The sequence below is a fragment of the Acanthaster planci genome, unplaced genomic scaffold (genome assembly GCF_054643075.1).
Source record: "Acanthaster planci isolate LZ-2023a unplaced genomic scaffold, COTS_SCS Contig8, whole genome shotgun sequence".
In the NCBI taxonomy this organism is placed as follows: domain Eukaryota; kingdom Metazoa; phylum Echinodermata; class Asteroidea; order Valvatida; family Acanthasteridae; genus Acanthaster; species Acanthaster planci.
Genome location: NW_028257632.1, coordinates 1,932 through 27,699, shown reverse-complemented (window position 1 = coordinate 27,699; position 25,768 = coordinate 1,932). Strand labels below are relative to the sequence as shown.

At 41.6% G+C, this 25,768-nt stretch overlaps 2 protein-coding genes across 7 annotated transcripts; both read left to right on the top strand.

The window, feature by feature from the left end:
- The first annotated feature begins 271 nt into the window (after positions 1-271).
- LOC147795526 (neuronal cell adhesion molecule-like) lies at positions 272-21,379 on the top strand. Of its 6 annotated transcripts, none has more exons than XM_087131688.1 (11): positions 272-431; positions 1,999-2,154; positions 3,586-3,724; positions 9,792-9,964; positions 10,662-10,828; positions 11,521-11,671; positions 12,613-12,698; positions 13,459-13,585; positions 16,333-16,434; positions 17,096-17,235; positions 17,621-21,379. In XM_087131688.1, exons 2-10 carry the CDS (start codon positions 2,004-2,006, stop codon positions 17,233-17,235), a joined length of 1,236 nt encoding a protein of 411 aa, XP_086987814.1. In that variant the 5' UTR covers positions 272-431; positions 1,999-2,003; the 3' UTR covers positions 17,621-21,379. The 6 variants fall into 6 exon arrangements, with proteins under 6 accessions (XP_086987814.1, XP_086987816.1, XP_086987815.1 ...); XM_087131687.1 differs by having other exon boundaries at positions 280-784; positions 9,795-9,964; XM_087131686.1 differs by having other exon boundaries at positions 281-784.
- LOC147795527 (uncharacterized) lies at positions 17,646-21,379 on the top strand. The gene has a single exon (XM_087131705.1). The coding sequence runs from the start codon at positions 17,889-17,891 to the stop codon at positions 18,369-18,371; it is 483 nt and encodes a 160-aa protein (XP_086987831.1). The 5' UTR covers positions 17,646-17,888; the 3' UTR covers positions 18,372-21,379.
- Positions 21,380-25,768: the final 4,389 nt, after the last annotated feature.

The following is a 25,768-nucleotide window of genomic DNA, read 5'->3' as shown; positions in this document are numbered from 1 at the left end:
TTCTTCGTGTATTTTAGGTTTTCGGAAGTGACTAATGGGTAAATGTTTGGCAGGATATTTCTCTTTTGGGTCAGATAATTTTCAGTTAATTTGATGTGTTAATAACTCATGAAAACAAATTGCACATTTCTAAAATTTGTGCACGTTCCTATCCAAGAGTTCCGAAGCGCGCTATCAGAAGTCAACTCTCAGGCTATCCACCGCGCTGCGTAACGTGGCCTTGATAGTACACCGTAGTGTGTAGACGCATGTTGGATGATCAGGTTCCTGGAAAGCGTGACGCACACGCAAGTACAGTAGGCCAGCGTGTTTGTGTCACAATCTGCACAGCACATTATATGACATGCATGTACAATGTACATATGTATTTACAGCGGAAAGATTGCGAGAAAGCGTTAGTATCACACGTAGGATAAAGGCCAGTTCCTAGAGTAAGAAATTTCACACTTTTCCCTCCATGTTTCATGGTATTGTTTGTGTAAACCATTCATGATAAAACCGAGCGTAAAGGGCGTGTAGTAAAAAGCCACGCTTTTGTTTATTTTTTAAGTTTAGTGGCAAATTTTTAGCCTAACGTCTGGCCGTTAGGCCAGCCTATATCATGTAGGCCTGTGCTATAGCCACTGCCTTCTGTGGCATTGCTTTTAATCACTGAAGTGTGATTGCCGACTCGACTTGGGACAGCTCAACTGATGAGACAACTTAACCGTCTTTGCATCATATGAAGAGACAAATCGTCCGTCATAGGCCGCAAAACAAGTCGACTCATCCTCAGGCATGTCAGGTGGGTGTGTGTTGTTGGGTACCGGTCAACTCGGTCCGTACCCAACTCGGTCCCGAGCCAACTTGGCTCCTATGACTGAGAAAATGTGTGTCGGAGATCATTATTATCAACAGACATTAATTATTTCATTGGGTGGTACATAGATATAGTCCCTTCGCCCATTTACCACTTCGCCCACAAGATGCCCAATGACATTGGCAATGTCTGCAGTGTGGTGCGTGATAAAGAATAGCATCTTCGTTGGACCTCAGCTCAGGGTTGAAATAAAATTTCTGTTTGCTGTTTGAAAGAATTGGGGAGAAAGGAAAAGACTTCTGTCTTTGCTTTTCACGTACGGTATCAGATTGAAAAAATTGTCATCAATTTCCAGTCTTTTTATATGTCCATGAAATATCAGGAACAGAAAAAAGGAGAAAATACTTGTAACTAAGCCATGTTTAGATCTATGGATACATACGCATGGCAGAACCCATTTTCAAAACTACATGTGTTTGTACACATGTATAAGTACATCCAGGTGGTTCTGCGTACATGTATGTGCTACATGTATTTGTAGATACATTTATACCGGTACATGTACCTGTGGATGCCTTTTGTCCTGTTGCAGCGTACGTGATGCGTTCATCCCTAAGCCAGTTTCTCCACACATTTTTATGCAAATTTGTGGGCTAGAATCTGTTTGTGTTGTTCTGTTCAAAGAGAAATGCTTCCCTCAGATTTTTCAAGGATTTCTTCCTCTCCACTTCCAGAGAAGACATGTACATGTACTACGTTTCTTGTCCAAAATAAACAGAGCGTCTGAAATACGTGTAAATTAAGTGTAAAAATGAAAGGGGCCTCCATGTACACGTACATGTTGGGGGAAATGTGAGAAATTAAGGGGGAAGTTATCTAAACTTTTCAGGCCATATCACATGAGAAATATTGTGTAGGATTACCCAAAAAGCTGTTTATATTCCACATATATACATGTACATGTATTTTCACCAGCTCCTCATATCAGCTCCCTGTTAATTTGTTTCACTGTACATTTTCTATGTAGTCCACTTACATGTACATGTACATGTATGTACCGGTACTTGTACAATTTTCTTTGCGGGGATGGGAGTAATGTCTAGCAGTCCTTTCGCTTTGTAATTTTTAGAGGTAAGTTCCTTGTAACACATTGTGAATTTCAGTCTTGTTTCCATTCCTCATTGTCATGATGTGTTCAGTCAACATGGTGGCATACAAGACTTCCCAGTGGAGGAGAACTCTGTTGCTCATTTGGTGCTGCCTGACTGTTCCACTGATGCCCCGGCCGCATTCAGCTGCTGGTACCGGTATGCTGGTTGTTGAAGGATGGTCTGAGAACACCACCAGCAGAGTTGGTGAGTACAGGAAAGACGCAAGTGATCTGACATACATGTAACTACCAAATACCGGTATATGATGTATATAATTTTTAGCCAGTGATTTTTTAATGGAAATCTGATCCTTCTGAATGCAATGTGACACAACAAAATTGAAATGAAGCTGTTTCTTTCTTTTTTCTGCTAAAGGCTCTTCAGTCAAAATCTAGACTATGCATGTAATCCTTTACGGCATGCAGTTTTGTTGCAGTAGTTGAGACAGACTTCACGACTATCAGAAAAGGAAATTCTCATTCCAAGCAAAGAAATCATTGATGCTGTGTTTTGTATTTTCTTCCAAATCCATGGATTGAGACCCGAATTCAGACAAATACTATACAGTGTATGCAAAACAAAAATCACTCTGACTTGACTAATTCATTCCCCAGCCCCCTTCAGTAGAGCAAGTTTGCCAAAAGGATCTGTGAATCTAAAATGAGGTCCTGAGTAGTAGGCCTGCTAAAATTTAAGACCTCTGTCGAAAATTTGAAGCAGCTTTTGTTGATGTACATGTAGTTTTGTTCTGCATGGTTTGGCTTGTTCATATTTTTTATCCCCAACCTTTGCTGCTAAGAGTATGTTCAGACTCTTCATTTGAAACTTTAATTAATATGGCTTTATCTTTTAACTTTATCTGAAAGTGATATGACAAATCTGGTGTTACATAGAGAGAATTCAGGGAAAAAGAAATACGGTACCGGGTCTCTGTGGTTGACTCACCTTTGCATTTGTTTATGTCATTCTGCTTACTGGTAATGACATCTGAGAACAGGGCACACGTACCGTACATGTACATGTGGATATCAATTACATTGTACATGTACATGTAGGAAGAAATTAATTTTGGTTTTTTCCTTTTTGGAAATACTGATTCAATTTGCAGCTCGACATGTACATGTACATATTATTGTTCACAGGTTGAAAACGTTAGCAAGAGAGGTCAGGTGGCACTCTTTACAATAGTAAATGGCACCTCATGCACTTTGTGTGCAGAATGTGCCCATTGAATTTTTTTGTACCACTTCATACTTTGTGTGCAATGGACATGCATTTGTGTTTTTTTCTCCCTTCGTTTCCAGTTCACATCTTCCCCCCCAATTTTTCCCCCCAAACAACTTTTAACTTTGCACTGTCAAAGTAGGGTAGGTCAGGAAACAGGAAGCTCAGGAATAGTACACGTATATGTACTTTGTTTTTTCCTCGTTGCGTTTGTCCCGTGCGAGAACTTTGAATAACAGTGACTTCATGCCAAACCCAGTCAAAACCAATTCACTGCACAGGCATATGACACCTTGGATTTATAAAGAATTGCAACACATGAACAGAAGACTGGTCATTCCTGTGCCCAGGCTACCACATTTCTTCAGTGCTCTCACCGGAATTGTACAATGTACAACTTGTGTCTTGTAGATCCAATTCCACCGGACCCCGCATCAGGTTTGCACTGCTTCAGCTACGATTTCAGTCAGGTTACGTGTACGTGGATGAGAGGAGGCCAGAATGACAGCGTGAATTCCACCGACATCCTCATGTACAGAAAATTACCAAGGTAACTTTGCAAATTTTTTTACCTGTTGAAGCAGAAGGGTTCATCTAAATACAAAAAACTTGTTTACAACACGATACATGTACATGTACATATATATATCACGATATATGGGTTGTGACACAATACATATTGCGATACGCAAAATGTGACATGCAACATTAACAAAATGAAAACCAACACAGCTGAATTGAAAAATGTCCTTGCTGTATGTTTCCCACATACATTTGCATGTACCTGTACTCGAGCTAAGTAGACTCAAAGATGCGCATGGAGATTTTCATTGAGTTTTGTTATTACATGTCCAGAGCTAATAGCTCCGTGGTACATGTATGTGAAACAGAAGTTTCAGCATTAAAGTGAGTCACATACATGTAAGCACAGACCTGAGTATATTGTGATTTCAAGATCAGTGTACATGTACCCGGTAACAATGAGATGTGCTGCCTAAAATGACACCACAGTTTTGCTTACGTGTGTTAAAAATCGGATTCGCATGAAAACCAACAAGCCATCAGAGTAGCCCTTTAAAATAGCAACACATGTGAAAATGAGTTGTATTGGGACTCACATGTGTGTTTCAAGGCTTGCACATGTACATGTACATGTATTTAAAAATACCGGTAACGGCATTGCGTGTACGAGTACCTTACAAGTATCCTTTTAATTTTGGATAGTTTTGATGGCTCAAATAACTTCCTAGCACAGTGTGCCTCAGTGTTATTAAATATGTTAAAGTACCGGTACAGAAAATATATAAAGGATAACTACTCAACACAGGATTTAAGGGCAGGCCAGGGTAGAGGCTTTGACACTTGGACAGAGTGGGACATCTTCCTTCCGGATGCTTTTGTGGAATTATGGTTCATGGCGACTCTGAACAGGGAGTTGTGGGGAAGAACTTGCCACAGGAAATCAAACCTTGGTGATCTGCCAGTTCCAAATAAAACAGCAGGGCAGCATAGCCAGCCTGTGGTCCAGAGTTTACACAGGTGCATGCACATGTATTCACCGGTCATTTTGCAGAAGACCTCCTGAATTATCCGAAATCGGCCACACTGCTTCAAGCCAAGATTTGTTTTTTACATGTACCTGTATGTACAATGTATGTAACTTTCACTGGTCATCAAGGCTCATGCAGATTAATAGTGGCTGGATCTGCACTGTACATACATACATGTACATATGTCTAGTTCTCAAAGTTTTGTGAAATCCTCCCAAATCTTCTGGTGAATTTTGAAAGGTCTTAGAGGAGATATTAAAGGGTTAATTCATGTTGTGTTCCACACATTGCGGAACACAAGAAGAACAACACACTACTAGTTCTTGTCAATAAAACAGTCAGAAAGGACTCCCATGGTACTTTGTATATTTTGGTTCCTTTTTTGTTCTTTTAGAATTAAATATATACCTCATATTGGTCTTCAATTTATCTCAGTTATTGTTGTTAATGCGTTGTTGACACCTAGCATAATTTTTGGAAAATGAACCACCCAGTGTACAAATGTATAAGACACAGTATGCAAAATTGGCAAATTAAGGTTTAAAATCATCATACATGTACAAGCTTACATGTATGCGTATACATGTAAGTCACGCCACAGTGCTGATGATCCAGCCATGAAGCAACAGTACAGTGCGTCAGTGGTTATGTACAGTCCTAATAAATGTAAGAAAAGTATGAACGAATGTCGCCCCCAAAAAGTCATTTTATATTGTCAAATTTAATATTTATTGTGGGCTGGATGATTTTCCTGTGTGCGTGGGCCGTGCGTCAGCTCTTGCCCGTTTTTCCCCAAGCGGCCAGTAAAAATTATGCGGTCAGGGACATGCATGAACAATAAAATCTTGTCAACTCCAAGTCAAATAAATCTAAAGATTGTTTTCATCTTGTAGACCGACTATTTCTTGCCAAAAGAATAGGCTTCTTTGTAAAGGAAAAAAACCTCTGTAACTGTCCACAACATGACATCTGGTTATCTCAAAGTTTTTGTGACGCCAATCAAAAAACACTGCCAAATTGCTTCAAAAATGAAAAATCTGCCACGAAACCTTGGTTTGAGTCATCACATTGGAACTGCTCGTGTTTCATGCATGCATGTTGCATGCGGCACATGCACTGCACACACCACTGCGACCACGACAAACCCAGTTTTCAGGCTGGCCTGAATGCTGCCGCAGACCCTTTTGTGGACAGTCCAATCACTGACACTTTCCAAGAACCACGTGACCACAGGAAGTGTTGTCAGCAGAAAGCCCAAGTGAAAAACCCCAAAATTCTGTGGCATGTCAAGCTGAACACGATCGGCGAAAAGACGGAAGATGTGCCACACAAAGGCACACCACTGAAGCGATTGGTTTTCTTTTAATGGTAGAAAGAATTCTTTAGACAACAACAATAAAAAAAATCTTTGTAAAATTATTATTTGTCTGCCAAAAAAGTACACCATGAGAATGAATAAAAAGTGGGGAAATAATCACCAAAAATGTTGCCACAGTAGAGCATGTCAAGTTTAGGATAACGTACACATTTCATGTATGTGTTTCATGACTCCGTGACTCGGGGAATTTTGTTAATAACTCAAAATCCGGACAACTCAAATTTTTGTTTATTTTCCAAGATTCAAGTTAGTAGATGTAAATGGCAATCAATGAAAACTTGAGTACCACCAGCACGTGGTACGCATTGCCCGGCCACGGTTTTTGTGACTGATTTTATCCTTCAAAGTTTGCCGTGCCGTCTGCAGGCCTTGCTCAAACTTTTTTTCCTTGTTAGTCCACTGGGCTAGTTCAATGGATATTTTACTAGCCCGTTTTAGAGTTTTACTAGCTTGTTTATAAAAAAAATGTTTATGTTATCAGCTTACAAATGCAGAATTTGTCATTTCGGAAAATAAAAGGCTCATGGTATAAATAAATAAATAAAGAGGCATGTATGTCAGTAAAAGTCACTGGAGTCACTGGTCACGGAGCCAGGATCAAAATCATCTCTTTGCTCCATTTTTCCTATCGTTTGGGTTGCTAACATTTGGCAAAAAATGCTACTACTTTTTGCTTACTTTCCGACCTTCGAACATGCGCGGTGAACGAGAGAAAACTTTTTTCAATCAGAAGAGGGTGCTGTTTGGCTTTGTGTTTACTTTGTACCAAATGCTTTCAGGGACTCCTGCAATGCCCAGTAAAGCTAGTTGTTGTCGGAAAAATTGATAAGGGCCCCCCCAAAATACTTCTGGTTTCCGTTTACCCACCGACCCTTACTTTTTTGCACGACCCTAACATTTTTATCAGCAAGTTAGAAAACCAATTTACAAAATTAAACAAAATAGAAATTAATGCTGATGTCTTTTCTGTCTTTACAAAATATCTTTCAACAACCCTCTCTCATGTTAAAACGCTTGTTTTTATATATTTTCCTACTTAATTTGCAATTTTTGAAAAGAAACTTCTGTCATTTTCACGAGTTCCACTCATGTTTTGCTGTCGCAGTAGTGAAATTTTGTGTGCAAAGCTCAATGCATGAAAGTAAAGCTGTGCTGGTTCCTACCACGCTGTGGCCATGCAAAAGAACACGAGATCGAAATGTGCTAACCAGTCTTTACGTCCCAGTCAGGAGTCGATCAAAACTACATCAGTGTCGCATGTAGCCATACAGCTGCAGGTGGAAAAACATCGATGTTGCAAGAGGATTTCTTCAAGTTAATTCACAGAACTTGGTTTCTTGGTTATGTATTTTTTTTCTGTGTTTACGAGTTCCTGCCACATGGTTTATCGCCTGTCTGGATGCATCATGTATGCTTACCACGCGATACACCGACATTGCTGGCTAGTTTGCCATCGTGATTACCTGACTAACTGTGTGTGATTGTCCATAATTCTTGTGATCTGTCAACTGCAGAAATTTTACTTATATCAAGACATGTTTTATAATTGTTTGAGACAATTTTTGAAAGCTTTCATCCCCATTCAGGCTATTACATCAGCACAAAAAATTGACCAAACAAAATTCTGACCTACCGCAGGGATCTGCCGCTGCCGGTCGGCGCCGGTCGGGCCCGACCGGCACGCAGAATTGCCGACCGCCAAAATCTGCCAAATCAACTTTTCCGACCGGCACATATTCCCGACAAGAACCCAAATAAAATAGCATCTTGGTCGAGGGATCGATCGTGAAGATATGAAGATCGTGAAGAAACCGTAAAATTTCTTCGTAAATTTCACTTTGCACTGCCATGCATATCGTCTGCGCACCAACGACGTGCATATGCAACATATCTGGACCAAATATTAACATGAACCAATAGGAGGCTTTGTTACGCGCAATGCACGTGTACATAGTGCGTAACGAATCTTTCCATTGGTTGGAAGGCCACACATAGGCTTGCATATGCAACGCTCTCATCTCAGTGTGCGAAGATCGGAAAACCCCCTCTCCATGATGTACAGCGTTGTTTGTCCAGTTCCGCATTTTACCCAGTTCCACAACTTGAAAAGAAAATTTGGCTTAACTTTCAGAAAGACAAAATAGCAAATGACCCCATTCACACTTCGTTAAATTAAACACTTAAAAATCTGGCAGAAAAACAATTCACATGTACTTGCAAAACTGACAATCGACTGTGACTGTTTTTCGCCGCGCCGACCACGGTTAGCAACATTCGGTGCATGTATTTTCTGCTCGATGTTGCATAAAACGATCACTGCGATCGTTTTTTAAACCAACGATCGCATCGCATTCGTTAATTGTTGTTTATCCCACGGTGAAAATATTAACTCCGCAATTTTTTTATTCAAAAGTAACAGCATGATTTTGCCTTTTCCGTAAACGAGTTCCGTATGGCAAGATACACGCGCTCAGTATGCACGTGACACATGGCCAAATGTGTCTGAAAAGCAAATGGCCAATCTACATTATGTTCATGTAGACTTTAAAATGACTGTTCAGAAAACCCCTGCACACATTTATGAATGTCGTTATCCCATATGCATACTGTACGAACTTTTGTACAAAGAAAATAAGGAAAATATTCTGCCAAGATTTTGCATGTTTCGCCTTATTTTCAACACACAAAAAAAAATGAAAAATGATTTGAATAGCAATGAAAAATTATGGGCATCATAGAGATAGAAATTAATTCAATATTTAAGGGATTTACAGAATAAAATCAATATTTATTTCTACTCTTTTTTTTTCTAATTCAATTGCCCGTCTAAAATTATCACCTCATCCTAGTTACAAATTTTCAATTTTTTAAAGTAAATTTCAGACATGAGATCCCTAATTCTAGGCTGTGTATACACAGCTGAAAACACCCAGAAAGTGCTGTTTCCGGCCATCTGGGGGCTTTTAGATTCCAAAAATTTTCTGCTACACTCCGTGCCAACCGATGGTGGCGCTCCGCTTAGATAGTCCTGCCGGCACTAAAACCATCCTGGCCAGAACCCTGCTACCGATACTATTTTTGAGAGGCATGTACATGTAGTCAGAAGCAGAAGTGGCCTAAACAGTAGACGAGAATAGTGTGCACATGTGGTATAGCACTGTACCATGTGCTATGCTACTCCAGCACTACAACCCACCAGTCTACTCTGTTCATGGCATTCACAGTCGCTTATCGCCCTGTCATGCGAGAATCACGTTTCAAAAACTCAAGTAAAAACACATCCACAACAACTCGGTTTTTGCGATCTTGTATTTATTATCGCAACAAGCATTATATATTTTGATCTAAGTTTTAACAGGTAGGCTTATTCTGAATTTTTCACCAGTCCACCGGGCAACCAAGGAACCAAGTTTAGGTAGCCCGGAGCATTTTTCGCTAGAAGTTTTATGCCGGGCTGGTACTATTTCAAGGCCTGCGTCTGGTGTATTAGCTGTAGAGACTTTTTCAGCATGAGAATCAACATACATGCAAAAGCCGTGGCTTATATTCCAAAGCTTACGATACATTCATTGTACCTAGGGACATCCTTACATGCCCTAGGTTTCTAGATGGCACTCGCTCAAAACAACAAAAGATAGAATGTTGTTTTTCAAATCACCATCACATTGTCTTTGATATCATTATACCAGCAGTGGAGAAGTTTGGGAGGAATGCCGTTCCCCTGATTGCCATGTATGCGGTGCCACCAGCTGTAAATGCAAGTGTAAGCCATGCTATCGTTGTCACTACCGCGTCAGAACAACCAATGAGTGGAACATGGTGGCAGATTCTACAAACATATCCTTCAACACCCTTACAGACAGTAAGTAGAGTCCATGTCAGCTCATTTTGAACTTGTTTTGTTTGTTTCTTGGATGCATTACTGGGTAAACAAATTCAGCATCCCTTCATTTTTATGCCTTGCTGGCATAGCTGAAGAAGCATGTGGCGTTTGCCTTGTCCTTCCATGTGTGAGTATGATCTGATGAACTGGTGCTTTGTGGAGGCCCAAGAGAGTAGGATAAAAGGTCTCCACAAGAAATTTGCTGTTTGTTTCTGTCCCTTTGTACATGTACATGTGTTGAGATGGGAGCATTGAGAGGAGCAACTGCTTGCATATTCTGAGTTGTAGTGATACCAAACCACTTGGCACAACACAAAACATCAGACTGAAATCAAATCACATTCATCGTGATGTGAGTCATGATATAGTAATACAGTCCTATTGATTCATTTATAAAGTGCAAATTCTTCACGTAACCTGAACAAATGAACAAATGGGAAGCATGGCTAATTTTGGGGAGCCTTGGCAAAAGCAGGGCACCTGCCAATATGGCGTCCAATTAGTCTACATGTAGCTTTTAACAGGTTGTTGTCAGCTGTTTTGGGGTAGGGATTTTTTTTTATGCTTACTTCTTTGGCCATAAATTTACAAAACAGTATTTTCTGCTTGTCAGCTTCATGAAGTTGGGTGTTGTTCAATGGATCCAAAATCGTGCATCTTTCCTGTTGTTTCTTAGGCAAGTTGCATCCCCCAAGCCAGCTAAGCGTTTCCAACCATTCCGACTCCAGGCTCCTCCTGTCTTGGCGTCCTCCAGATGAGCTCTCCGACCCAGGGGTCATTACCTACATCGTAGAGTACAGGTGGGAAGGTACCCCAGCCAATGAAAGCTGGTATAAGAAGCAGGTACGGGTAAATTGCATTGCATTTGTGTGGTGAATTGAGCTGGAAACTCCCACCGTGGCAAGTTGTAGTGAATCTTGGACTTTCGCCCTGCTAGACGTGTATCATAACACTGTATACTCGATGTTTGCACCTGAAGGTTTGTGGAAAAAACCACAAGTGTACCCGGGTGAGACTCGAATCCACGACCTCCTGCTTACTAGTGCAGATGTCTTAACTACTCGACCACCGAGCTTGCCGGTGTCGGCTTGCTGGTTCGACTCAGACGTAGCAGCGGTTAACGAGAACAACTATTTCTAAGAATGGATATACACCAAGGAGATGTTAATCAATCTTGGACTTTTGCCCTGCTCGATGTGTACCATAGACATCTGCACTAGCAGGAGGTTGTGGGTTCGAGTCCCACCCAAGTACGCTTGTGGTTTTTTCACAAGCCTATGGGAGCAAACACTGAGTATACAATGTTATGATGCATGTTGGGCAGGGCAAAAGTCCAAGATTGATTAACATCTCCCCGGCGTAAATCCATCCTTGGAAATACAAGTTGTCATCTCCCATCACCTGCCCATTGCCTTATTTTATATTTAAACAAAACTTGCCCATCAGTACAGACCCAACTGGCATGCCCGTCTCCCAAAATGTCTTGACAGCATACTGTGAATAGTTTGTTAACCTCAATTCTGTGTATTAACAAGACCGAGAAAGGAACAGTGAAGTACACTCTCGTGGGTTTGGGTCATCCATACGGCTTGTACAAAGTCAGAGTGAAGGCGCAACGTGCCAATCTTAGTCCAACCATTGAAAGCAACTATTCAGAAGTGGCTGAAGGGCGTACCACTGAAGGAGGTAAGACCACCATTCACTCGCAGTGCTTTGTAACACTGTGGAAGGGGGAACCAGGACAGGGGATCGTCGGTCATCCACGTCTGACATTTTAGGAACCACATCTGATTAATGCCATTTGCAGCAGAAATGTGTTGATTTGCTTCAGCTGACCTGTCAGACCAGACTGGGTCCTGCACTGAGTGGAGTTGATTGTCTTTGGAACCGTAGCTGGCCACCCACTACATGGAAGTCAACCCGAATCTTTATTACATTATCTTTTTTCAAATGTTTACAGTTTGAGAAAAAAAAACACGTATAGCAAGTACATATAACTGTACACCAAAAGAAGTGAGGACCGACTCTAACCTACATGTAATCATAGGGACACCTGTACAGGCCATTCCATGACATTTGTTTCCGTCCAAATTAGGCACTCGCAATTACATGTACATTGCAAGTAATTTAAAGTAATAGTGCCCAGTCGGGCACTTTGCTGAAAATATGTGACTCTTTAGAATGTCTTAAGTTGTAATCCCTGAAAAGTTCCTTTTTGTATTTTGCACAGAGGTACATGCATGTAATGAAATTTGTGGGCTGGTGTAATTAGGTCACTTTTGTACATCAGTGTCCCCCTCGGGCCTGTGGGTGACCACTGACCAGAGGTCAGTCAAATTAGCTGAAATGGGAACTTCTTATCAAAGTCCCTCTGGGTGTTTGGATGTGCAGTCATGACCTCATTGACATACCATTTGTATATACTGTGTCATATCCTCGGTAGTGTCGGCTTTACAGAATGTTCCTACAAACTTAAGAAGGAGCGAAGGGAAAAAAATACACATGTATGAGTAGCAGGTACATGTACATGATCTTCTTTGCCAACTTGGATTTTTTGGGGTTTGTTATGATTTTTTTGCTTGTACTTTTCATATTTTTAAAATTAACATTCTTGGTTTTCTTCAAAGTCCCTCGAGATCTGCCAAAAAATTTCAGATGCGTCGACAAACCGAATCATAACAGCAACAGGAGGCAAGTGCAGCTCTCTTGGAAGGTGGGTTATTGGAAATCTTACCAAAAAAAGAAGATACCCCAGCCTTGGATGGAAGTGGAACATTTCCAACTGAATCGAAAACTGTTGAATTACTTTTTTTTTTGCTGTGTTTGTGTCCTGTTTTATTTTTTGATAATATTTTAGCAAATTTAAAGCTTTGATACCAAATGGTTGATACCATTGCAGCAGTAGCATAACATTTTCCCGTTTGGCACAGTACGTGTTGTACTTGTGGTTTGGGCCGATGAATGCCTTCATTTTTTAGCTTATATCAAGTAATGTAATTTCCGAATGGCTAAAATTTTCTTGTGTTTTTCTTGCTTTGGTACAAAAATGCCTGTATTTGTAACCTACTCTGTAAAAATGAATCACAAGTCTCTGTGGCTACCTTTGATTTTTACTTGGTCCTATGAGGAATTTGAGCTCTTTGTTTTGATGTGTCACTCAGTTTGGTACACAATGTTACATAAAAATGGACTTACGTACAGTAGATACTAAAATGTTGAGGATTCCTATTGCTTTAAACACTGTGCAAGATTCTTTCAAAGGCCTTTATCTCCAAAGTGGCTTTAGTGACATGACTCTTTTTCACAGAGAGGGTCACAGTTAATTATTGAGGTGGGTTTTCCATTTGGGTATGTTTTGGGAGTGGGGGAGGGGGTTTGTGGTCAATCGCATTAAGAAGCGCTGCATTTCTTTATATTGGCCCTGCAAATGAAATACATGTAACAGCGGACATGCTATGATTTTGATACCACAGCCCCTGTCAAATGAGTTCAAACTAAATGGGGAGTTGCTCGGATACCTCATCTCATACACCAGCGGGGATGGAGGCAAGCCGACGACACTGAGTGTGGGCATGAATGTCACCAACTACACAGTCTATGGTGAGCTGATATGGGGTACTAGACTTAACCCTTACCTTCCCCAACCAGCAAAACTCCAACACTGGGGTCTGTTAGAATCAGTTAGAATGATTACTTCACTAGTAAACTGACTGTGTTTTGTGTGGGATTAGGCATACCGCAAATAAAGCAGAGTCTAGCTGTTTATGTGCACAGTTTACTATTCGGTGTTGGGATTTCCAAGGATGAGGAAGGTTGCTGGTAAGTTGCTCTAGGAAGTTAGGGCTAATGTGCCTCCTGCTTAAAGCTTACAGTCCTACCTGTGGCAGATCCAAAGGATAGAGACAAGCCTCATGTTCCAAAGTGCTTCAGTGTTTGCCTTTAGAAAGCATTCTAGGCTCTGTTCACACTGCAATGGTAGGCATCCTCACATTTGGAGGAATGCCAAGGTGATGTTTTCTATGGGTCTTTCCAGTGGGGCACTACACTGTGAAAGGGGGTTGTTTAGTAAACTGCCTGGCCACAGAGTTAGGTGTTTGTTTTTCTTTTTAAGTCTTTGCTGATCAGATGATTCATCTTCCCTTGCACGGTGTGCATTGCTTTTTTGTTACTGGAAACAGTTACTCATACATTGAAAAACAGTGCAACCGAGAATTGCAGTTACAGGCAGTATTGCATCATGAAATGAAATACGATGCATTTTTCAGTTGTGGTTGATAAATGACACTGATTGAATGTGGGAATTTAGCCCTTCTAACTGCGCCCTTGCCTGCTGATGCAGTGCAAGAGGAAACTCGGTGTTTACCCTGTTACCTTTATACAGTAACTACAGGTAAGTGAACCTTCCAGGGCTCGCGAAATTTTTAAAAATGTAGTTGCCCTTCGGGCACGGGAGACTACGTGCGTAACAGATTTGTACGTGATGTAATGGGTTCGCCAACTTTGTGGCGTAGGGGGATTTGTGGTTGATGGCTCGCTGAGCACCAAAGTCAAGTCAAAATTTATGCAGGCTATCCATGTTGATGCACTGATATTCTAATATATAAACAAATCCCCTTTAAAATTAGATTTTCTGTACTAGAAAATATGCTTGTTACAATGGTTTTGGCAGAGAAATGGGTTTACGCTTGACTACGTTTTATGTGTAAAGAAAATTTTGAAGTGATCCAGAACTAGGAAAAGTGTCGTCGTCACTTTTGTCGATCTTGTAAGACAAATTCAAAGCTCAAAATTTGAAAATATACATGTACAAGGTAGACCTCTGCTCCCATTTCTTTGGAATTTGATGGTAATTGAGCTGTAATATGACTGAATATAGTTTTAGCGATCCGCAACAAGGAAAACGACTGAATGCAGACACCTTTGGTTCATGCCAATGATTTGACCGTACGTACCATGGTGCACCTCCCCGAACATGTACAGTTGTGTAACATCAAGGTTGGGATGTCGATCTTTTGCGGTCTTTTTTTGCGATCTTTTTTCAGTGCACGGTGCTGAAATGTCTAAAACGCCGGGCCAAAAAAATGTGTTGCCGAAAACAGGTGCTTGCCCACCAGGCTGGCAGCTAGGAACATTTGGTTGCCCAACGAAATAGTTTGGTTTTCCTGGGACGTCGGACTACCGATTCTGTGAGCCCTGCCTTCATTACACAATGTGGGCATTGCATGCAGCACACAGTTGAATGCTGTGAAACCAGGGGGCCAACTTAAGTCTGCTGTCGGTCCCACGCTTTCGTGTGTCATTGGTTCTACTCCATTCTAGGCACTTCTACCAATTCCACAGTGCTAGTAAGCACTGCAGCCAGGTGTTTCATGTTGATGCATGGCTGCCGCACAATGGGTACTAGATTGTTTTCAGGTCTTCCGACCGGTACATGAATATTGAAACTTAAAGAGAGAAGCAAACTGTGGTATCTGTTCCGGCCCTAGAGTGTTTGAAGGTCCCCAATTTCTTTCATGGGCCTCAAGCATTAGATGGGGTAATCCAGCCATGAGCAAAACCAATCCATCAGCTACAACTAGAAGTCATTTGTCACTGAGGAGGTGCCACGCTCATCAACCCATTGTGTCTGTGTGGTAACTTAAAGGTGGGCATGCGTTTGAGCCAGCTGGAAATGTGGCAGTTGTTAAAGTGGCGCAGAGTCCTTTTTTTTCAATCTCCTTTACAAGTGACTACACCATGTATTTGCATGCATCACTGACCAGTAGCATTCATTAGTGTTGTAGTCAAGTACTTTACGAGCACCAAGTTTTTTTAGCCAACTATTGAACTGATTAGGACTAGGGAGTAATGCTGGAGTACATGAGCCTTTGTTGGTACATGCACAGGGGTAAGACTTCAGACACTCCGGTTTTGTAAAAGTGAAGTTTTAAAGAGAAAAGTACTCGGAACAGTACTCAGCCAAGTACTTATCAAGTACATTTGTCATAAAAACTTAATTTTTTTGAAATAGTGATGTTCTGAAGTCATCATCTTATTTTGTAATCTTACTTTTGTGCATCTACCAGTACCGTCTAATGTCCATGTACTCCAGCCTTATTCCCACCCACCCAGCTCAATATTTGGCAGAGAGCTTGGTACTCGACAAGTACTCGGGTACAAAACTGGCACTCACAAACTGATAATACATTACTCAGTGCTGGTCACATCCTTCCATTGGTTTCAGTACTGAGTTTTTTCAGTTGCTGTGTCCCATGACCCTTACAGAACAGAGATATTGGTGTTTAATTGTGACAGGGGAATTAGTCTACAGGCTGCATGTCTCATAAAAAAATCATATTTGTCCACAGACCTGCAAAAAGACCAGTACTACTACTTCCACATACAGGCACGCAACTCCATGGGAACATCTGTGAAGAAGTCATCGTGCAGTAGAATTAACGTCGTAACGCGTGAGTTAAAACTTGAGGGAGGAGACAGATTATCTTTCCATAACAAATAAGGGCAGACAGGACAGAATCCAGTTAAAAGCCTCTAACCTCTTCTTACTGAATAGGTCTGAGGCGATCAAGGACCAGTAGTCAACTACTGGTTTTTTTGTGATGTACCTAGCGTGTGTGCAGTGAAGTTGAAGTGCGTGTGACTTCAGTCAACCATCATTTAGACTTTTAAGGAGAAGCAGTGGAAGTAGGAAGGGCAAAATAACAAGGATAGAAAAAAGTGGCCAGTGACATACTTGCTAGTACATTTCCTGCCTTTACTTCTTTTTTTTCATATACTTGTGCTATTAAAACCAGCTGTTACAGCCAGCGATGTGACCGACCTTGGTAGGTTGCTCATTCATAGTGGACTAGACTAGTCCAGCTGTCTTCAAATAGCATGCACCTGATCAGAGTTGGTGGAGTTACGGTTAACTCTGGTCCTTGATCGGACTTGCCCGTGCAAGGATATGCCGTCACCACGCAGTGTTACAGCTGCCGAGCTCTACCTGAGCTCAATCCTGCAAAGACTTCTGGAACATCTCGGTGGATGTCAAAAGATGTGGAACGGCGGGGGCTAATTCGTCCATTGGCTGTCACGTGGCTGATCCATCTTTTTTTCCCTCCCTTTTAGCTGAGCCAATTTCTGTTGGACTTGTAGTTGGTGTGTGTTTTGCCTTCCTCATGGCCGTTGTGCTTGTGGTGATCATCTTCTGTCGTATCAAGAAGTCGATTCGCAAATTTCCAGCTATCAGGCCCCCATCACTGCTTTGAGTGAGCACACATTTGTCTTACACAGTTTAATTAAGTAGTTATCAAACCAAAACAACCATCAAAAATAGATTCATTAGTGTGCCGATGTCTGCTAACAGTAAAGTGCCCATATTTTTGTTCAGACCTTCATGATCTGTTGCATACATTATACCAGGGGCTGGTTGCCACCCACTCCAAGAAATGCCAAGTGCCAATAGTGCCAGTTGTTTGATAAGCAACTGGATTTCATTTGTGTGAAAACATTGATTGCATTTTTTTCCAAACAATGGAAAGCGACAGATGGTGGAATTTCCCATGTTAGTTTTGGCTCCTTGCAGATTGTTGCTGTTTCCCCTTTTTAGGTATATATTTTAAAGAAAAGAGACTTCCATTCTTATGTCCACAGTGCCTTTGATCGGCCACATGTGAGGACATCACAGGAACCTTCGCAATGTACTGTGGACTCATCAAATCCCCCACGAGACAGAGCCTCATTGGTGTCCCTTGGAGCCACAGCACCTTGTGCACCGCCAGTCTCTGAAACCACACCTACCAACAAGCCCCCAGGAGCCACAAATATTGCCAGGACTCAAAGTGCAGATGCCCTCTCTGACGACAGTGAAGAAGGGGCACTGAACTATGAACTATACTCTGACGGTATTGATGTGGAAAGCATGAATGGAGTTGAGCCGGCCAATGTGAATGGATACGTCGTCCAGGGAATGTTACCCAACATGTCAGTTCCTCTGATGGCTCGAAACGTTGCAGGTGAGGCAATGCGCAATGCTGCACCTTCTGGCTATGTCGATCAAGCACAGATGTCGAATGTCTCCCCACCACCCTCTGCGCAGCCTGCTACCTACAGCGACCACATCCACATGAACGGAACCGTGGGCGGCAGCAGTGGTGGTGGCTACATAACAGCGGCACAAATGAGCAACATTGCGCCACTGGATCCTGAAGTGGCCTTTGCAGAGGAAAGCCCCTCGAACAACAACAACAACCGCACACAGGAGAATGTTGTAGCTGAACCCTTAGTGCTACAGAATGAATCTAGGCTTGAAGCTGACAACCCAGGCGAATGCGACACAGCAAGAAGCCACAGGGTTGCTTTCTGGGAATCTGGGCGTTGTCCCCAGCACTGTCATCATCGATGATGGGGTAGTGCCCAATGGGCCAGTTGGTCCTGGTAGTTACGTGACCACTGACCAACTTACCAATCTTCCCCTCCGAAGTCCACAACCAAACTGCCATGCGAACAGAGATGCTGGAAAATAGTATACATGTTCAAGTATTGACGGCTTTATTTCATCTTGGGAGAAACAGAACACTCCATGGATCACCGTTTTACTGCCCCATGAGGTAAAGAAGTCAGTATTTGTTTTGTAATGCCTCATACACAGGTGCTGCTTGATTAATTTAGCCTTCACATAATTAAATGAAATACCATTTGAATATTTGTTTGATATTCACCAGCAATTTTCCAAAATATCTCTGCACAGAATGTTTGAAACTAGCTCTTTATTACCAGACTTGGAAAGATGCACAATATGCTCATCTGTATATAATACACAAAAACTTTTGCTGTTCATAGAGTATTTTGGTTATTACAAGTATGGTTCTTTTGGCCATGCACAACAATATAGTGAATGGCATGTGACTAGTTATTAGCCAATAAAGATGCAGTCTGTGAGTGAGATGTTATAACAAGGACCAAGTGTGGTATCACGATTAAGGCACTAGAGTACCTGGCCATCTTATCGTAAATGATTGTAAATATGTATCCAGAGAAACTGAATGACAGTGCAAGAATTTTGAGGGAGTTTTAGACTCGTTTGTTGGACTAATTCCTGTTTTTATCATGTAATCAGATCGGATAAAATCTTTTGAACCAGAAATGTGATGTTACAGTACAGACAATTTTAAGAACCAGGGCATCATTTTGCTTGAGTAGTACCATCCCAGTAGCAAGTAGTGCTGAGGATGAATATTGTTACAAACTTGACATTTTATAGGCATTCAAAACTGTTCAAATTATATTCTCATGTCCGATGTGCATATTTGTATAAAATTATTGGCATTTCATTTTTGGCTTCTGTTATTCTCAAGGGCGGATGTGTGGTCAATGGGGTCATGGTACTCCCACATTAAAGAAGCAAACAATTGTTTTTTTGAAGTGAAAGGCAATTTTGTGATTTCCTGTCCCCTCCTTCAGAAGCATATACAAAGCACCAAATGTAGCCTCAACCTGTAGAAAGGCCATGAAAGGTTGCAGAAAAAATGAGAATTTTGGGGCTCTTATCCCCAATAAAATTCCCCCCCCCCCAAAAAAAATGGTTTGGATCCACTTGGCTCTTCTACCTGTTTTGTAATGTTCGGTCAGACTCTATGTACATTTATTTTGTATCCCTCAGTACGGAAAAAGCAATTGCCACACAAACTGTATCTTTAATGCTGTGTATATGTGATTGTAATGATAGATATGACGAGAATCCCAGCCTTCAACATTACTTTTGATCTTTGGATGTATACAGTTGGCTTCATATGTGTTTATTGAAGACATTAACGAAATGCTCGCTCTCATTGGGGTTTTTTAATTAAGGAGTTCTTAATTTGTGTGCACAACGTGTTTCCAACTTCGACGACCTGTCCCCCACTTTTTCCCTATATCCTGGTCAAACGAATCTCTATCTATCCTACTTCGGACAATAGAATTTTGCCTCTAGTACATGAAGACTTTGAAATGTTTCTCTGATTGCAAAACGTCTTCCTGGTGGTTTATAAGTAATTACCATAACGTGTCTCACAGTTGTACATTTATTAATATACATGTATTTAGCCTTAGTATATATTGGAGGAGTTTATTCTAGAAGCTTTTATTGTACACTAAGCTACAGTGGAACCGTGCCAAAACTATCGTCGTGATTCTGAGAAATGTTTGCCATAGGCCTACTGCTATTTGGAAAACGATTAGCAGTATTGTCAACATTTCTTTATTCGAATGAGAGGAATGTGTGGTTTGACACAACGTTTTGTTGTCATTAGCAAGAAATGCTCCCTTGTACGCTGGGGATCTGCCCTGTATTGTTTTCAAGTTCATTTCCTCATAGATATTCACATCTGAATCAGCTGCCCAAAATAGAGTACGGAGTTCTGAGTTTTGATTACTCTCCAATGATACAGTCAACTCTCGTTATAACAAACGTGCAGTGGCTAGAAAAAAATTACCTTGTGATAACCATGACTTTGTTATCAAAGGCGAAGAAAAACAAAGAAAAACATTATTCAAAATATTCAGCTGCTCAAAATTTACTCTTTGACACTGTTTTCTTATAACGGTGCTCTTTATATCGAGAGTCAACTGTGTATGTATGTTTATTTTACAAGTAATTATCGATAATGTTTATTTTTGACCATTGTTGATGGCACGTGTAACTGAATTTACTCTCCTGTTACGGTCATGAATATTTTATTGCGAATGTATACGACTACCTCTGTCCGTAATTTTGCACCTCGTAAGTTGCAGGGGGATTTTTTCGTTATCGACTTATGATCGTGTCACATTGCCATGGAAACAACCTATCCTTTTCACCCAGGCCAGTAGCTAGCGTCTACAGGCTGTTGTCTAGTCCGCGAGCGGCGGCGTCTCTTGGAGCTGTTCCAGGCCCTTTCTGTCTCTGATCTTCGAAGCCCTTCTGGTCGCCACACTGCCACTTCGACATTTATGCCTCAAAGCTGACGTAAAGGGCCTGGATTCTTACGGGAACCTAATGGGGAGCGGTGCTTTTGTACATGAAGAGCAAGTGAATAGTTGCCGTGAAGTGGAAGATTGATCATCACGTTCATGATCCTCTGTGAACCCTCTGTTTTTTTCCTGAGGAGCAAGAAATCAGATGTGTACGAGCTCGCCAATACGCGAATCTTAGCAGTGTTTGAGGACGGTATGTCGGGCTCGGCGTTACACAATTTTGAAGAATTACACTATTAACGCCTGGCGCCATCGGGCTACGAATTCCGTGAAACGCGTGTATTCGGGGGTGTAAGGCCTGGGAGGCGAATTAGGGACTGTTGTGTGGGTTATCTGCTTTGGTTAAGCATTACTTAAATGACATGTATTTGCATGAACGTAAATAAAAACTATACTTGCAGCACAAACAGTATAAAACGCTTGCTTTCTCTCGCTGTTGAAAGGTTATTCATGATTAAACTATGTCTGTGACGTCACTACTTTATTCAAAGTGTAGATTATTTTTACGAATCTACGGCAAACTGTAGATTCGTAAGCTACGAATCTATAGTTATTGTTGCCAACAATAATTATAGATTCGCAAGACAATAACTGGAGATTCGTCACGAATCAACAGTTAATGTCTTACAAATCTACAGTTTTCAAAATGTATTTTTGCGTTGGGGAGATGTTAATCTATATAACGGGTTTTGCCCTTACCCAACGTATATATTAATAAACACTGTATGCTTGACTATTGTCAAGACGAGCACTGAGCATACAGTGTTTATTAATATAGACCCAAGCACATCAAGACGGCTCCCCAACTCAATGGATAGGCTACAAACACGTCAACCTCTCCAAACCCACCAACGGGACGATATGGTTTCCTATACCCGAAGTCCCCCCACCACCCCCGGCGTTAGGGTCCCCTTTACCCGAAGCCCCCAAGTCCCCCATTTCCACAGTATGTTTGCCTTTCCTGGGCCCCGCATCACACCAACGCCGCAGGATCCTTCAGGCAGCCGACATCCGGGTCATTCACTCAGCGCCCAACAAACTACAGAACCTGCTTCATACCCACAAGGACAAACAAACACCCAGCAGTCGCCCGGTGTCTACCGCATTCCCTGTGAATGCGACCCAGTATACATCGGGGAGACCGGCAGGAACCTCCACACCAGACTTCAAGAACATCGAGCACACGGCCGCAGAGGAGACTACGAGAAATCAGCAATCATCAAACATGCACACACATCAGACCACCGCATCGAATGGGACAACGCAGAACTCATCGCCCCCATCAAGCGTTGGCACCCAAGAATCCGGGAGGCAATCGAAATCTTCCGGCACAACACCGTCCCTCAAGACATCGGATTCAAGCTGAGCGACATCTGGCGCCCACTGCTAGCACCCAAGACCACCACCACCACCACACGGGCAGTAGGGTCCTCTATACCTGAAACCCAGGCCCCCCTCATCCCCTGGTGTTAGGGTCCTCTCTACCCGAAGCCAACCCATCCCCAGTTTCCCGCCTAAACTAGTTTCCCGCCCAAATCTGCATCCTTAGTCCTCCACTGGATCCAACACCTGCATGCTCCAGTGCACCCTCAGCAAGCCACCAAGCCACATCACGTTTCACCGACTCCAGACAACCTTTATTACACGGCATCCACTCGAGTCAGCACACATTCTCCTGAGGACGGCCAGAGCATACTGGCCTAAACGTCGAGTTAAACACTCACCGGTTCTTCTCAGAACCACACCTCTTCCCAAAAGAGAATTTTACATGGCGTACCCGCAAACCTACATCCTATGTACTTCCGCCATGCAAAGCTTCAAATCTTACTTGTGTACGTTTGCCTTTCTCCATAGAAAATTGACAAAGGTTAGTATCCCTCGTGTTTTCAAGATCAATGCTTTGTAAAGCAAAATTTTCAACTAGGATTTGAATTTTCTCTTCACCTTTCAATAAGGAATTAACTTGATGTCTTTTGGCTGCTTCTCTTTGTCTGGTTTTGTACACTCTTTTGTTATAATGTTGGATTATAGCTTAATTGAAACGACACATCTTCTAGTTGTTCCAAGATCATACCGGTCCTGAGGTGACAGATCTGTCAGAATCGCTTCTCCCCGAGCACATAATAATCTTGCTTGAAGAGTTAGCCCATAAATTATCTTGTATTGCTAATATTTGTAGCGCTATAATAAATTTTAGGAGAAAATTTACGCTTTATAAAAACTCTTAAATGTTATTATTGAACTCCAAAATTGGCATTGTAATTTGAATCCAAAGTTGCACATTCTCCAAGTGAATAGCAATCTGTAGTGAGGGGCATTTCGGAATGATTCATAAGAACATGTAAGTATTAGTGAAGCTCATTTTGAGTGGATTGTAAAGTGGTTCTAAAAGTGGTAACCATACTTTCACGAGGTTGATATAGCATTCTTCAATTTCATAGAGTCCTGTGGCGGTTTTAGTCCGGAAGGTTTCGCTGCAATGACACACGTATAATAATGAATCCAAGGCGCAAGATGAAGAGAATACAGGTATATATCCAGCACTGAGTGTCGACTGCACAAGTACTCTCATGAAGTTGATATAGCATTCCTTAGTTTCATAGAGGCCTGTGGTGGTTAGTCCGATTGGTTTGGCTGCAATATGTGACAAACGTGTAACAATAACTCCGAGCCGCAAAAGGGAGGGCAGCGAGTAGGGCTATGTATCCAGCACTGATGCTATGGTGTTGACTGCACCAATACTCTCGATATTTGACTCGGCCCAAACCCGTGCACGTTAATGAATGGAGCTAAGGTATGCACTCAGGCGTAACAGCAAGAGTGTCATAGACTCGAGACTCCACGTTCGTATAACAATGGGAAATAGGTTAAGTCAGAGAATAGACTCGGAACTGTAATTCATGCCTTAACTTAATTTTGATAGGCCGCGTTACCCTGGATGTTACACAGACAAATAATGCCGAAATGTTCGCGTTGTCGTAATAGGTTGTCTTGAAAACAAATGCAGCTTGGAGCATTTATCTTAAGCAGGAACACTAACTTATGCAACTTGAGCCTGGACCTTACCAATTTCAGGCTATTCTCAATTCCTGTTCCTACCAATTCTTAGTCATGTTGATTTTATTGCTAAGAAAATCTCTAAAAACATTGGACTTCTTAGACGCTCTGCTAAACCTTACCTCCCTACTCCGACATTTAAAATGCTCAGTTCCACCATGATCTTGCCATTGTTTGATTACTGCAGCGTTGTGTGGTCTAGTTGTTCTTGCAATTGTGAGAGACTTGTCAAACTTCACAATAGACTTGCCAGGTTGATTCTAAATGCCCATCTAAGAACACATATTGCTGATTTACACGAGGCGCTCTCATGGATTCCGATTTACCAACGCTGGCAAAATACTAGAATGTGTGAGGTTTATAAATGTCTTAACTAACTGCACATTACCTTAGCTCTCGTTTCACGCCCACAACTCATTCATTTGGTACTCGTGCGATCTCCAATGGTTCATTATCTTTGTCCTTCCAGCCCAAGACTAATGCCGGCAAACGAACTTTCCTTCACTTGGGGAGAGTAGGTTGGAACAATTTGGCTAATTCACAAAGAAATGCCAAATCTCTGTCTGAACTTAAATCTCCTTTGTAATAAAAAGCATTCCCATATTCACCATTTTAGTGTTTTAATCATACCTTGTGTTTGTGTTTTAGTCATCTTGTACTCATTTTTACATTTTCTTTTCACTTCATATAATGCATTTCTTTTACAACATTTTTTTGTAATGTATTATATTTTCTGTGTGCTATGTTCAGTGGTGTTTGGGATAATACTCATACCGTTTGTGTTGCTAGAACTATGGATTTTTATCACATCGATTCCATTTTATGATCTAATTTGCTTTTATATACACATTTAGGTTTTTTTGAGTCTTTTTTGTTGGTTTGTTTTAAGGCTACATTGATGGTTTCTATATTTTTATTTAAGTTGTCTGTATATTTTTAATCTTTAGTGTACTGTATGTGTTTTTACTTTAATTTAATTGTACTTGTAATCAGGGCCCTTAAGAATAGCAGTGTTAAACTGAGAAGGCTACCCTGTTGAAATAAAACTAATTAATAGTAATAGTAATAATAAGGATATTGCCTAATCCACAACTTTTGCTGAAGATGTACGTGTATAGGACACACACAGCTTGTCCAAAACTGGCAGAATCATGAGCCTGCACCTTGCCGACAAAATAGGCGTGCTAATTTAACTAAGGGCCTTTGGTCATAACGAAATGAACTGAACACAGTGAGCCGTTGGATATTGTGGACAAACACAATGGCCCTTGGACGTATGGGATTAACCCAGTGGGCCCTCGGACATAGCCTTTTGAGCCCATTCTCTCGAAGGGCTAAGGGTGAGATCGGAGGAAACTGAAATATCCATTGGGCCAAATGACGAAATGGACCAGGCATAATGAACTTACAGACAAATTGGCCGGATACTTTGGTCCTACTCAGTGGCAAGGCATGATGGCCCGTGAACGTAAACGGGCCGGCGAATGTGAGGCCTCGGATATATATAAACTCAGGCCGGACATGCTGGGTCACAAACGTTTGCGGACATTGTGGCCAATGTGGGCCATGTGGACGTAGGCCTGGTGAGCTGTTGCACACTACAAACTTGCTTACAGATGGACCCACCGTTAAGGTCTACGTTGGCACTGAAGGTTGATTAAAAAGACTGAACTTGAGCACAAGTAGGCCGCTTTTGGAGGTTTCTTATTACTAGCATGCATAATAAATGCGTTTCTTTTGAGTCACACG